This window comes from Lepidochelys kempii, chromosome 9 (genome assembly GCF_965140265.1).
Source record: "Lepidochelys kempii isolate rLepKem1 chromosome 9, rLepKem1.hap2, whole genome shotgun sequence".
NCBI classification, from domain to species: Eukaryota; Metazoa; Chordata; order Testudines; family Cheloniidae; genus Lepidochelys; species Lepidochelys kempii.
In genome coordinates, this window is record NC_133264.1 from 11,727,176 (window position 1) to 11,741,877 (window position 14,702).

Sequence of the window (14,702 nt, forward strand, 5' to 3'; positions counted from 1 at the left end):
CCCAGGGTTAATACTATCTAATAATGAAAATAGCATAGAGTCCTCTAGGTTTGAAAATTGAATCTTGATTGGCCAGCATAATTCAAAAAAGAAAACCAGACATTTTTAAGATTCCTAATGTTTAACCTTTCATGTTTATTAAACTTAATAGAGGGGATGCTCACTTTTCTCCCCAGTAGGTAAAAACAGCACACCTGACTTCCAATAAAAGTGCAAAATTAATTGTCCTCCATGTAATAGGGTAACTTTTGTCAGCTGATAAAAAACATTCTAACACAGCTGGGTACCAAGGAAGTTGAACTTTTTATATATTTTAAAAAGCGAGTCTATGCCACATTAAAAATAGTCATCTTAACATTCGAGACTGTGCCATATACCAGTGGTTCTCAAAGCCGGTCCGCCGCTTGTTCAGGAAAAGCCCCTGGTGGGACAGACCAGTTTGTTTACCTGCCATGCTCGCAGGTTTGGCCAATCGCGGCTCCCACTGGCCACAGTTCGCCACTCCAGGCCAACTGCTTCCTGCAGCCCCCATTGGCCTGGAGCGGCGAATCGTGGTCAGTGAGAGCCGCGATCGGCCGAACATGCGAGCACGGCAGGTAAACAAACCGGTCCGGCCCACCAGGAGCCTTCCCTGACCAAGTGGCTGACTGGCTTTGAGAACCACTGCCATATACTGTATTATGTATAATCTGATTGAGTTAAATACCATTAATACATAATTTTACTGAGGTTTTCCTGTATTGTGGTATAAACTGAATTGTTTGCTCTACACTAAGCAGCTTTTCACTAAATGTCTGATAATGGAGTTTCTAATTATTTATTCCAGAGTTCCATTGTTTTCTCTTTATATATGAAATATGTACAAAGACCTATGTGAGAGCTCTAGAAATTATTTATGCCCAGATTAACATTGACCAACAGATTCAAAAGCTAATAAATTTCTCTCTCCGCAAACAAGTTTTAGCAGTAAATAGCTATAGCTGATTATGCGGAAAAATCTTTTACAATCCTTTTTAATTTTAAATTTCTAAAGAGGCAGAGCAAAAGTTATTCCAATGCTTCCAACTGCACAGTCCTTCCTATTCCAATACTTCAATTATAATGCTGGAGATTCAGTGTTAATTTTATTGGAGAGAGAAAGGAAGTGTATCCTTACATTCACTCCATCCTATACTTAAGGGTAACACTAAGTAGTGGGCACTTGTATAATGAAGTTGGTCTTTAGATGCCCAAATCAAATAGTTAAAAGAAATTTCTGATAAAGCACCCTGTTCCATCTGACTCCAATCTTTCTTTACATTATTTTGACACCATTCAACAAATGTTTTAACTTGTGAAGTCCAATTGTTGTCATAAATACCGGGAACTGCCAGGCCTCCAATATTTCTATATTTTTATTAAAATGTTATACCTTATTGAGAAATAGAATTTCAAATAAAATTATTTAATAGCCTTCTGCCAGTCTTGGAGAGTGGAAAATTAAATGTACTTACATAGGAAAGTTGTTGAATTTTTTTGCATTATGTTGCTGCTTTTCTGGACAGAACTTTGATACACCTAGATAAGTGTTTGTCAGAGGAGATTAATAATATACTAGGAAGGTAATCTTACCTCTGTTTTCAGAAATTTTAATGTCTGGCTGTTTCATAGAACAGACACTATAGCAGTGATCAGAAAAGATTCCATTGTTGTCTATATATTTGCTTACACCTGAAGAATCTAGACAGAAAAAGAAAAAAGTGTTTAAACCACAAGTTGATATAGCAACACATACCTTTAAAATACACACACATTTACCTCAGTGGTAACATCGATGTAGACAGCATCCAAATTTAAAAGACCATGGATGGCCTAATACTAAAAATATTTAGCATTTATATAATGATTTACATCTTCAATGCACCGTACAGACATTAATGTTTTTTAAAAGCACTCAACATTAGTCTAACTCTGATCCAACTGAAATCAACAGTAATACTCCCTGACTTCAATGGGAGCAGAGTTAGACCAACACTTTTGATAATCTCCCCTAAACACCTGTGTTAGTAGCTTTGCCCCCGTTTTACAGATAGGGACGCAGAAGTTAAATAGCTTTCCCAAAGCCACCGAGGAAATGGGGAACAGCAAATGACTAGAGAAACATTAACAATGGCTGGCTTAAATGGAACAGTTTTAAAATTGTTTAACAGTGGTGCACTCATAGGGAACAGAGTAGCAGCCATGTTAGTCTGTATCCGTAAAAAGAAAAGGAGTACTTGTGGCACCTTAGAGACTAACAAATTTATTTGAGAATAAGCTTTCGTGAGCTACATCCGATGAAGTGAGCTGTAGCTCACGAAAGCTTATGCTCAAATAAATCGGTTAGTCTCTAAGGTGCCACAAGTACTCCTGTTCTTTTTTCAAAGGAACAGTGTACGTTCACATGAATGTATTTGAATTCGCCTCTTAGTTTATGAGTCCTTCACAAATTCTTGCATTTTAGTTTTCCAGGAAACAAGAGAGGTTTATTTTGAGGAAAGTTACAGTAACTTACATACTGAAGTGTCAACAGTTCAAGCTGTAGACTCACCTGAGTAACGTGAAGGATGTAAAGTCTTCCTTTTCCTCTTTTTAGGATGTTCATTCATTTTGCTTCAGCCTAAACCAATTAAAAATGACAATATCCAAGAACTGGTTACACCAATTTTTGCTGGTTTGCAATCATGAATCAGTGCTTAAAGATTAATAATTAATCTCAGTACACCAGCAAAGCACAGAAACAGACTCCCCAAAAGCTAAATTCCTTATCACAAAAATTAAACTAATGTTCAATTCTGTGTGAAATGACACTAATCTGCAAGATAAAAATTCATGTTCTGTCCCTATTTTTTTTTTTTTTTGGTTTAAGTTGAACGAGCATGGAGACTGAACTACCCTCTCATCTGTAGAGGTGGATGCATCCAATCAAGGCACAGACACACCACTACAGCAGAATGAAGAACGCTGTACTGCAGCTTCCCAAGCTATACCTGGTTCTGAGGTCAGAGCAGGGTTTACCACTTTGTGGCCTCAGACACCCAGGTATGACCAGAGGGCTTGGCTTCAGTGAGGCTGCCATATGGGTACTGACATCTGCTCATATGGAGCTACCAAAAGAGTCAGGGCCATAGTTTTCTTTTTAGATATATTCACTGGTGCTGGGTGACTACATTATACTTAATGGGTTTCAAAAGTGCCTAAGGCCACATCTACACTAGTGAGCTTACAGTGTCGCAGCTGTACCAATGCAGCTGCGCCACTGCAAAATCGCTCATGTAACCGCTCTACGCCAATGGGAGAGAGTTCTCTGGTCAACATAATAAAACCACCTCCACGAGCAGCGATAGGTATGTTGGTGGAAGAAGCTCTCCTGCTGCCATAGTGCTGTCCACACTGGCACTTCTGTTGGTGTAATTTATGTCACTCAGAGGTTTTTTTTTCATGCCCCTGAGCAACATAAGTTATACCGACAAGAGTAGTAGTGTAGACAAGCCCGAAGCACTAGTCCCATTGACTTGTGCTTCTTAACGACATAGGCTTTTTTGAAAGCCCCAATGTCTCTCAAGTTACCATTTTTTGCCTCCCACCATCCCGAATAGTTTTGTAATACTGTGACAGAAACAAGTGCTAAGCACACACACACTACACTCTGGTTTCATACCTCATTCCTTGGGATAGAAGAGTAATGGAGTTCACCCCATAAGGAGGGACGATCAGCACTTTGAGTCACTGTCAAGTGGTCGACATGACACAGGAAGTGGCATTTTTAGAGCCAACTCCTGCCATCTTTTGTTGGAGATTACCCCTGAAGTGGGCTTTTTGGGGGAGACTCTGGAGGACTTCTCCCCAAAATGCATAAAATGTTTACATGTTGAAAACACTAAAAAGAGCCCTGGCCCACCCAACTTACTAGAGGTAATCTTCAATATCAGCAAGAGGACTAATATCTAAGAAATTGATTGCTATACAACATCCAAATGTGGAGAAAGTATCTGCAAGAGAAAAACGTAAGTTATGCAGCAGTAATATTTTAAAATCCTGGAAACATGGAGTGCAAAATATCAGAGTAAGAAGTATCCCAAATACCGACAAATACAGGGAAATCAGAGATCAATCAGAAAGCAATATAAAAAGTTGGGAGTCATACAAGATATATATATCAAAGGGGCTTATTTCAACTTCTGCAGAAACTTGTTGCCTTTTGCTGCCCCTTATTAGCCTACAACAGACAAACAGATGGAGATGATTCTTGAAATAGCTGTGACATATTGGCCATCAATAGAACACAGCCTCCTTTGAGGTGAAATCTCAGAACACATCATATTCTGGGTCTTCCTCAGCCTCAACATACATATACAGGGCCTGACCCAAAACACAATGTTTTCCCTTCTAGGCAGTGACACCAACTGTGGCCTGACTAGTCAGGAGGAAGAGGAGCTCACACAGAAGTGGATTCTGAGAACAGATTAAGGAGGAAAGAAACAGCTCCATATTCTACCTCAAAAAGTTGGGATCACTAGAGCTAACAGCTCCAGATGTAAATGGGAGGGGACAGGTAGGACATTTTTAATGAAACCCCACTTTGTCTCGAACTCTATTCTGCTGGTCTGACACAACCAGCGTTTGTGGGCCTCCCAGGGCCTATTTCCGCAGGTTTTGGGGGGAAGGTGGCTGGAGAGGGGGAAGTCAAGGCTTTTTTTTTTTTGGGGGGGGGTGGTGTTTGGAGTCTACGCCTTAATTGGCCTCAAGAAGCGGTTACCTAATGCGGGGTTTTCTTAGACATGATTGTACCGATACGCAGAGAGCTTTGCTAGGAGCCTTGCCCCAGAGCTAAGCCAGAAGCTGCCCCCCGCCACCCCATGAGACACAGCCCCCCAGGGTGTGGGGGACAATGAAAGGGGGGGGGGAAACAAGCTTGCCGGGGGCTGCCACACGGCAACCCGCGGGGCCGGGAGGCTGCCAGCGGGACCTGAAAGTCCCCAGGGAAGCCGGGGCCGCCGGGGAGGGAAGGCGCGCTGCCCTGCGCGGTTCAGCGGGACTTTTAGAGCAAACGCGGCCTGGCGGGCCGGGAACGGGGGCCCGTGGGGAGGGCGATGGGGCAGCGGGGGGGCAGCGTTGGGGCCAGAAGCTGAGAAGAGGGGCTGGAAGGGGGGGGGCCCAGGCGGGGCCATGGGGACGGAGGAGTCCGCGGTTACTCCGGGCGGGCCGGCACCCCACCCCAGCCCAGCCCGCACCCCGCGCTCACCTTCCGCTCCGCGCCCTGCTGCAGGCCCCAGCCGCCGCCGGAACCGACCGTGGCCGCAGGGGAAGGGGCGGGACGGGGCTAGGCCCAGGCGCAGCCACCCTGTAGGCGAGCCCCTTGCGCCCCCTGCCGGCACCGCCGCCTTATCGCAGCCGGCGGGAGGAAAGCCGCGCAGGCTGCTGTGGAGTGGAACCCGCCCTCCCCCTCCCAGGTAACCGCCAGGCCCTTCGCCACCCCGGCTGGGGCTACAGCCCTATAGCTATACCCGCCCTGGGGCACAGCCCTATAGCCATACCGCCCATAGCCATATGTCTCCTGAGACCCCGGCCCTACAGCCATACCCCCCAGCCACTTTTCTCCCCCCGGGGCCCTAACTCTATTGCTATATGCCCGCTGGGGCCCCTGCCCCATAGCCATATGTCCCCTGGCAGCCCAGGCCTATAGCCATACCCCCCCCAGCCACGCCCCTCCCCCCGGGGCCCTAACCCTATTGCCATATGCCTCCTGGGGTCCCAGCCCTATAGCCATGCTGCCCCATAGCCATATGTCCCCTGGGACCCCAGCCCTATAGCCATACCCCCCCCAGCCGCTCCCCTCGCCCTGGGGCCCTAACTCTATTGCCATATGCCTCCTGGGGCCCCAGCCCTAAAGCCATGCTGCCCCATAGCCATATGTCCTCTGGGACCCCAGCTGCTCCCCTCGCCCCTGGGCCCCTAACCCTATTGCCATATGCCTCCTGGGGCCCCAGCCCTATAGCCATAGCTCCCCAGCCATTCCCCTCGCCCCAGAGCCCTAACCACATAGCAATATATCCCAGGGGCCCAGTCCTATAGCCATACTCCCCCCAGCCATTTCCCTCCCCCCTCGGGGCCCTAGTCCCATTGCCATACCTCCTGGGGTGCCAGCCCTATAGCCATACTGCCCCATTGCCATACCCCCTGGGGGCCCAGCCCAGTTACCATGGTGCCCTATATCTATACCCCCAGAGGAGCAGTTCCATAGTATACCCTCACTGGGGACCCAGTGCAGACACATAGCCATGCCACCCCTCACAGAGGACCCACCCCTCAGGAGAACCACCCCAAAAGCCATGCCGCTAACCACAGGTAACTACCCCCCCCAGCCCCGAGAACCACCTTCTCCAAGTAAACTGAAGGAACCCATGCCCATAGCCATGCCATCATTCCCCCAGGGGAACAAAGGAACCCAACCCCATATGCATAGAAATCTCCTTGGGGGGGGAACAACCCCAGAAGGAAATTAAGGGAGCCCTTTCCCCATAGCACTCTTACATATGGAATCCTCAGGAGAACTAAGGGATCCCACCCTCATCCGGACACTACCCAAGGGAGCTGTTCCCCCACATAGCCCTTATAGATGGACCCTGTGGTTGAGAAACCCAACCAAACTCCCATCCCCAGCCTGATAGCCCATGGAGTTACTTTTCCCACTGACGCTGTATTTTATTTTCTCTTCTTTTTAAATGATGATCCTATTAATTTTTTATCTTAAAAAAAAAATAAACACCCTTCCCCCAAGGAGCACTTTTGATACGGTCTCCCACAGTATTCTTGCCAGCAAGTTAAAGAAGTATAGGCTGGATGAATGGACTATAAGGTGGATAGAAAGCTGGCTAGATTGTCGGGCTCAACGGGTAGCAATCAATGGCTCCATGTCTAGTTGGCAGCCAGTATCAAGTGGAGTTCCCCATGGGTCGGTCCTGGGGCTGGTTTTGTTCAATATCTTCATTAATGATCTGGAGGATGGCATGGACTGCACCCTCAGCAAGTTTGCAGATGACCCTAAACTGGGAGGAGTGGTAGATACACTGGAGGGTAGGGATAGGATACAGAGGGACCTAGACAAATTAGAGGATTGGGCTTGAAGAAATCTGATGAGGTTCAACAAGGGCAAGTGCAGAGTCCTGCACTTAAGATGGAAGAATCCCATGCACTGTTACAGACTCGGGACCAAGTGGCTAGGCAGCAGTTCTGCAGAAAAGGACCTAAGGGTTACAGTGGACGCTATATGTCCCTTAGGGCCCCATAGAATCAGGGTTGGAAGGAACCTCAGGACATGAGTCAACAGTGTGCCTTTGTTGCCAAGAAGGCTAACGGCAATTTAGGCTGTATAAGTAGGAGCATTGCCAGCAGATGGAGGGACATGATCATTCCCCTCTTCGGCATTGGTGAGGCCTCATCTGGAGTACTGTGTCCAGTTTTGGGCCCCACGCTACAAGAAGGATGTTAAAAAATTGGAAAGAGTCCAGAGGAGGGCAACAAAAATGATTAGGGGGCTGGAGCACATGACTTATGAGGAGAGGCTGAGGGAACTGAGATTATTTAGTCTGCAGAAGAGAAGAATGAGGAGGGATTTGATAGCTGCTTTCAACTACCTGAAAGGGGGTTCCAAAGAGGATGGATCTAGACTGTTCTCAGTGGTACCAGATGACAGAACAAGGAGTAATGGTCTCAAGTTGCAGTGGGGGAGGTTTAGGTTGGATATTAGGAAAAACTTTTTCACTAGGAGGATGGTGAAACACTGGAATGGGTTACCTAGGGAGGTGGTGGAATCTCCTTCCGTAGAGGTTTTAAAGGTCAGGCTTGACAAAGCCCTGGCTGGGATGATTTAGTTGGGGATCGGTCCTGCTTTGAGCAGGGGGTTGGACTAGATGACCTCCTGAGGTCCCTTCCAACCCTGATATTCTAGGATTCTATGGAACTGATTGCTGCTTCTTAAAGGTGCTGTTGTAACTCAGTTGGTGCTACTCTTCCCTCTGGGTCAATGCCGAGCCAAGGCCCCAGCACGCCATGGGGGGCACTAAACTGCTAGAGGTGCCACCTTTCACTTCACAGAATAGTGTATTTGTGTGTGTTCATTTGTGTGGATGTGTCTTATATTTTTATCTGCCAGGGTTAAGGGAAGAATTGTCACTTTAAGTAGCAGTGTCTCCACTGGAATGTTACTACCCCTAGAACGTTGCTATGGGAGCTTACCTAGGACCAAACCAGGGTTTGTTGGGGTGGGATTCCATGCTAGCAAGGTTTGTGCAGTCTGAGGGATACCTTGAAAAAAATGGCTATGTAATAATGATCTTGAGAGAGTCACTGTCAAGAAGCCAACATGTAGATATTAAAGATGTTAACAGTGCTATGAGAGAATATTTATGTCTTGTCCTAATTCTCATTTCGCATTGATTTTATACCTATGTCATGTCTTCTCTTTCCTTCTGTAAATCTGCAAGTGTTGTCTATTCTTTAGGCCTATTCCTGTGTCCAGTGCAGTAAGTGTCAAAAATCTCATTTACTTCAATAGTGCAAGTAGAGTGTATATTATGTGTGTTTGCTGTTTGTTTTTAAGTACTAATTTAAGTGTATACTATGTTCATTCAGAGATCTGGATGGGATTCTCACATTCACTTTTGATAAATAAACCAGAATGTAAAAAGAACAGGAGTACTTGTGGCACCTTAGAGACTAACCAATTTATTTGAGCATAAGCTTTCGTGAGCTACAGCTCACTTCATCGGATGCATACTGTGGAAAGTGCAGAAGATCTTTTTATACACACAAAGCATGAAAAAATACCTCCCCCCACCCCACTCTCCTGCTGGTAATAGCTTATCTAAAGTGATCACTCTCCTTACAATGTGTATGATAATCAAGTTGGGCCATTTCCAGCACAAATCCAGGTTCTCTTCCCCCCCTCCCCCCACACACAAAGCCACTCTCCTGTTGGTAATAGCAGCAATTGTGTGTATAGAAAGATCTTCTACACTTTCCACAGTATGCATCCGATGAAGTGAGCTGTAGCTCACGAAAGCTTATGCTCAAATAAATTGGTTAGTCTCTAAGGTGCCACAAGTACTCCTTTTCTTTTTGCGAATACAGACTAACACGGCTGTTACTCTGAAACCAGAATGTGTGTTTATACATTCATAATCTAATTGATCTATTCTGGATATTTCTGATGCTCCTTTCTTCATAGTATCCATGTTGGCTACTGACTGTAGAGAAAATCTGTCATTCAAGAGCACATGAAATGAGACCAGGAGATAGAGAAACAAGCAGTTGGGCCTAGCCAAGAAATATTTCTCAGTGGCAGGAAATTGAGGAGAAAATGTTTGTCCCAATCAAACCATTGGATTAGCTGAGGGTTTGTTCCATGACAATCTGTTGGATATTCACATTGTGTTATTTCTACATTCTCTCCTGGTGATGAGATACAGGTTCCTGTTCACACACCCAGCATATCCCCATATCACTCACATTCCCAGCATATCCCTTTGAACACAGACAGCAGCTGCCTCTCATGAAATGCTAATCAACATCAATGGCATTGTTTGATGTAATGGTATCGAAGTGTAGCCAAAATTAATCAAGATGGATCTGTGACTACACGTGCCCATTTTTTAATGCTGTCCATTTCTGATTTGGTAGCAAGATGGAGGCCAGATATTGTGAGGCTGTACTGGAGTCTCTTTCCTTTCTCCAAAGGTATTTTCCTTGTTTTCTTTTTCCTGTTCTCTCAGATATCAGATGGGCAGGACTGTGTATCAAGGTGGATCCTTCAGTTCCTTTTTGTAGAGTGGGCCTATTTCTTTTTTTTAATCCAAAGGGTAAAACTCAGAGGTTCTCAAACTGGGGGTTAGGACCCCCTGGGGTCATGAGGTTATTACATGGGGACGAGCTGTCACCCTCCACCCCAAACACCACTTTGCATCCAGCATTTATAATGGTGTTAAATATATAAAAAAGTGTTTTTAATTTATAAGGGGGGGTCGCACTCAGAGGTTTGCTATTTGAAAGGGGTCACCAGTACAAAAGTTTGAGAACCATTGATATAACTGATTTTTTGGTCAGGGAAAGGTTTCACATTATCTACCTTTGCCTGTTTATTGACCTGAAAAAGGCTTTTGGGAAAAAGTCAGTGTAAGGCTATGAAGGAGAATGAGGATGTGTACCTTCAGCCTCTACTGTAGGAAGGAGTGAGTCAGGTGGGTATGTATTGTGACACCAAAGGGTCCACATCGCTAGCAACAAGTTATCAACAGTCAGAGGTGGGAGGAAATGGAGAGAGGAAAGAGGGAGCCAGAAAAAAGCCGAACAGGAGGGAAGAGCCTGAGTGGACATTATGGAGATGAATGGAGGAACTCAGGAGAGGCGTATGGAATGAGAAGGGGGAGCTTGGGAGGAGGTCATGCAGCAGGCTGGGGGAACCCGAGGGCAGATCATGGAGCTGGATGGAAGACTCCAGGAGGAAATCACAGACAGGCTATGGGAGCCCAAGGGAAGATCATGGAGCTGGATGGAAGAGCCTGGGAGGAAGGCACAGAGCAAGCTGCGGCAGCCCGAGGGAAGATCATGGAGTTGAGTGGAAGAGCCCAGGCAGAGGTCACAGAGCAGGCTGGGGGAGCCCAAGAGAAGATCATGGAGCTGGATGGAAGAGCCCAAGAAGTGGTCACAGAGCAGACTGTGGGAGCCCAAGGGAAGATCATGGAGTTGGATGGAAGAGCCTGGGTAGAGGTCATGGAGCAGGCTGGAGGAGACAAAGGGAAGAGGATGGAGCTGGCTGTAGGAGCCCAGGTGGAAGTCACAGAGCTGGATGGAGGAGCCCAGGCAGAGGTCACGGAGCGGGCTTGGGAAGGCCAGGAAGTTGGCATGAAGCTGGTGAAGGACCTGTTGGCAGTGGTTGTCACTTCTGCTCTTCCCCAAGATGAGAAGACAGATTTGGAGTTTGTGACCCTGCAGTTTATGATGGGGGATAATGTACACCTGGTCGGGGAATTGCAGAGCCAACACACAGTGGAAGAGTTTCAACAGGAAGTGTTTGCTAAGTTCCCCATACCAGCATTCCGTGCGACTAGCACAGTGGCCTGTAATCAAGTGACCAGCCGCAGGGCTGAGAGAGGCCTCTCACTCCATGAATTCGGCTGCTCCAGGCACCAGGACAGAATCTACTCACAGCTTATCTTCTTCCTGTGCAGAGTCTCCTCCTTGACACGCTGGGTTGGGCTAGACCGATTGCTGGAGATGCTACAGCAGCTGAAGAGATGTACCTAATCCCAGTGGCCCTGGTTGGGGTGATTGTGCAAGCAGACCCAGAGCTGGATCTAGAGCAGGAGGTGAAGGCACTGCGGTGGCTGAAGTCCCTGCTGGTTGGAGTCTTCTGTTGTGATTTGTTGCCAGGCCATGAGGGGACAGAGCAAGAGATGCAGGTTCAGGTGGCTGTCTACCAGTCAGGCTGGCCTCAGTGGGCTCTAGAGGTTAAGAGAGCAGCCTGCCAGGCAATACGAGCAGCCCTGAAGTTCTGAACATATTAAAGAAGTTCTGTATTAAAATCACAAATGAGTTTGATTCCCCATAGTTTAAATTCCAGGGTATTACTAATTAAGAGGTCTCTTGGTTATTGGTACTGTTTCTCTCCCTCTATGTGTGAAACTTGCAAGCTGCTAATTGTGTTAGTACATTCTAAGACAGAGTCTGTTCTCAAAGCAATTCACAGAGAGAGAGACTCAAAGCAATACTCTAACAACAGAAACAGCACCCAGAGACTCCCCGCCCTTTTGTTGTATTAACAATTGTGATTAAAATAGAGATAGAGGATGTATGTGGATGGATGCTTGGTGTGGATAATAACTGAATGATCAGGGAGGTGCCAGCCTAAGAATCCAGTGTCCATCGGCTGAAGAAGGCGTCAAGTGGAAATAACCAGAGGACCCCCGGAGGGCAGACTGGAATCCACCCAACAGCCTCAAGAATGGGAGAACCAAAGAACAAGATAACATCTAGCAGCAGGGAGCCGTCAGGAATGTGCTATCTGCTGATTGATTCAGCAACAGCATGATGAAGCAATTCCCATAGACTGGCATAGGAAGGAATTCCTATAAAAATAGACTCTAAAAAGTGAGAACTTTGGGGTCTGATTCTGCAAACCATCTTCCAGGAGCATCAGATGAGCATGTGACAAGGCCCTGCTCCCTCCTCATGTCCAGGCCACCTGGCCAGTGGCTTGGCATGAGCAACTCTAAGGCTGGTAACTATGATAACAACCTTGCAGAACCTGTGTGTGTGTGTGTTTGTGAGAATGAATGTGTGAATAAATATGAGATTGAATGGAATATTATAGCTATAACTAACTGCTTACTATGATAACAACCTTGCAGAACCTGTGTGTGTGTATATGAATGAATGTGTAAATAAATATGAGATTGAATGGAATGTTATAGCTGTAACTAACTGCTTACTATGATTCTTTCTGTATTCGCAATAAATGTGGTATTTTGCCTTTTCCTCTTTAATAAGATGCTGCTGGTTTTTATTTTATTGGTATAACAAACAGGCAACATGTGAGGGTGCATCAGTATTACAATGGGTAAGTCTAAGCACAGAGCACATAAGGGGTATGGGTCACAAAAGCTATATGTGGGAGTTGGCTGAAGAAGAGAAGAGTTGGGTACAGGAGGCCTGGGAACAGAACAGAGATGGAAGAAATGAAATATGGTATTCTGGGTCTGGGGGAATGGGACATAGTTACAATACACAGGAGTTGGAACAGGGGAAAATAGGAAGACATGGGAGCAGAGTATGGGCAGGTGGTGAAGAGTACACGGGGAGTGGACAGTGTTGCTGCACGTGGACAAAGCAGGCTCCGCAGGAGATGGAGCATGAATGCTTGTGACAGCCTCACTCCATGCTCCCTTCATCCAAGAGCTGGGTAGGGGGAATGGGAAACACTCATTGCACTTGGAATTGGGCCCAAAATTAAATGGAAGCCAGGCAAAGGTTGTTTTGAATATTTTGAGTGGAAACTTCAGAGCATTAATTTCATGTTAATGGAGCTCCCTGCCTCAGTGTACCCTTCCCCCCAAATAGACTATCCTGTCAGTTTAATCACAAAGCATGCAATGGCTTCACTGCATTATATTTTGCATATTTTAGTCTACTAAGAGGATAAATGTATGTTATTCATAACTAGAGTACTTCAGGATGGCTTCTGTATCTAATGTCATGTCTTTTGTGGGTAAAATGTAACTGCCTGAAGTCTGCAATTAACTCCTTTGTTTAGTTGCAAAGCACAATTTATCAGCTGAACATTTCACTTTACCATCTTCTGTAGCTTGGCTCATATATTTTCACACCTTTCAGAAAAAGCATAGAAAAGACCCAGCAAATTCAGACAGTTCATCCTGTTTTTTGCAGCTTTGAGGCTTATGACCCAGTTGTGGTTTGCCCATGGCAGGAACTTATCTCTGTTCTAAATAGGCTCCTGTTTAGCTCTTTTAAAACAGTGAAAACTTGATATATATCAATAGGTGTGTCTAATGTGAAATTCAATTTCATGGCAATGCATTGAACAGTACAATGTTTGCTTAACAAGCAGAAAGGCCATGCTATTTGCACGTGTGTAATTTGTGAAGTTATATGTGACTGACTGCTGCAAGAAAATATTAAACAGAGAAGGAATACAAATCCAAAACATGCACATTGTCAAACTGAAATGTTGGACCTGTCCTGTAGTAGGTAACTTCTGGGTACTCTTCTGGCTCTGTCAATCTGTTTCTTCACTTCAGCAGGTGGGTATTGTAGTTGTAAGAATGCTTGATAGAGATCTTGTAGGTGTTTGTCTCTGTCTGAGGGGTTGGAGCAAATGCGGTTGTATCGTAGAGCTTGGCTGTAGACAATGGATCATGTGGTGTGGTCTGGATGAAAGCTGGAGGCAGGCATAGCGGTCAGTAGGTTTCTGGTATAGGGTTTATGTGACCATCGCTTATTAGCACTGTAGTGTCCAGGAAGTGGATCTCTTGTGTGGACTGGTCCAGGCTGAGGTTGATGGTGGGATGGAAATTGTTGAAATCATGGTTACCTACTATAGGACAGGCCCAACAAAGAAAATAACAGAACGCCACTAGCCATCACCTTCAGCCCCCAACTAAAACCTCTCCAACGCATCATCAAAGATCTACAACCTATCCTGAAGGACGAACCATCACTCACACAAATCTTAGGAGTTAGGCCAGTCCTTGCTTACGGACAGCCCCCCAACCTGAAGCAAATACCAGCAACCACACACCACACAACAAAACCACTAACCCAGGAACCTATCCTTGCAACAAAGCCCGTTGCCAACTGTGTTCACATATCTATTCAGGGGACACCATCATAGGGCCTAATCACATCAGCCACACTATCAGAGGCTCGTTCACCTGCACATCTACCAATGTGATATATGCCAGCAATGCCCCTCTGCCATGTACATTGGCCAAACTGGACAGTCTCTACATAAAAGAATAAATGCGCACAAATCTGACGTCCAGAATTATAACATTCAAAAACCAGTCGGAGAACACTTCAATCTCTTTGGTCACTCGATTACAGACCTAAGAGTGGCAATTCTTCAACAAAAAAACTTCAGAAACAGACTCCAAGGAGAGACTGCAGAA

General features: G+C 45.8%; 1 protein-coding gene and 1 long non-coding RNA gene across 2 annotated transcripts in view; one reads left to right on the forward strand and one right to left on the reverse strand.

Moving 5' to 3' along the window:
* The window catches only part of LOC140917150 (mitofusin-1-like), an 80,759-nt gene extending 75,397 nt beyond the window's left edge, over window positions 1–5,362 (reverse strand). Inside the window, 4 exon segments of the mRNA XM_073359322.1 lie at window positions 1,612–1,719; window positions 2,570–2,638; window positions 3,680–4,010; window positions 5,264–5,362. Coding sequence (XP_073215423.1) covers window positions 1,612–1,719; window positions 2,570–2,627 — 166 coding nt within the window. The 5' untranslated portion in view covers window positions 2,628–2,638; window positions 3,680–4,010; window positions 5,264–5,362.
* Window positions 5,268–14,702, forward strand: part of LOC140917151 (uncharacterized) — a 31,164-nt gene continuing 21,729 nt past the window's right edge. The window contains exon 1 of the long non-coding RNA XR_012160723.1: window positions 5,268–5,471. This is a non-coding gene — a long non-coding RNA (uncharacterized lncRNA). The remainder of the gene's footprint in view (window positions 5,472–14,702) is intronic.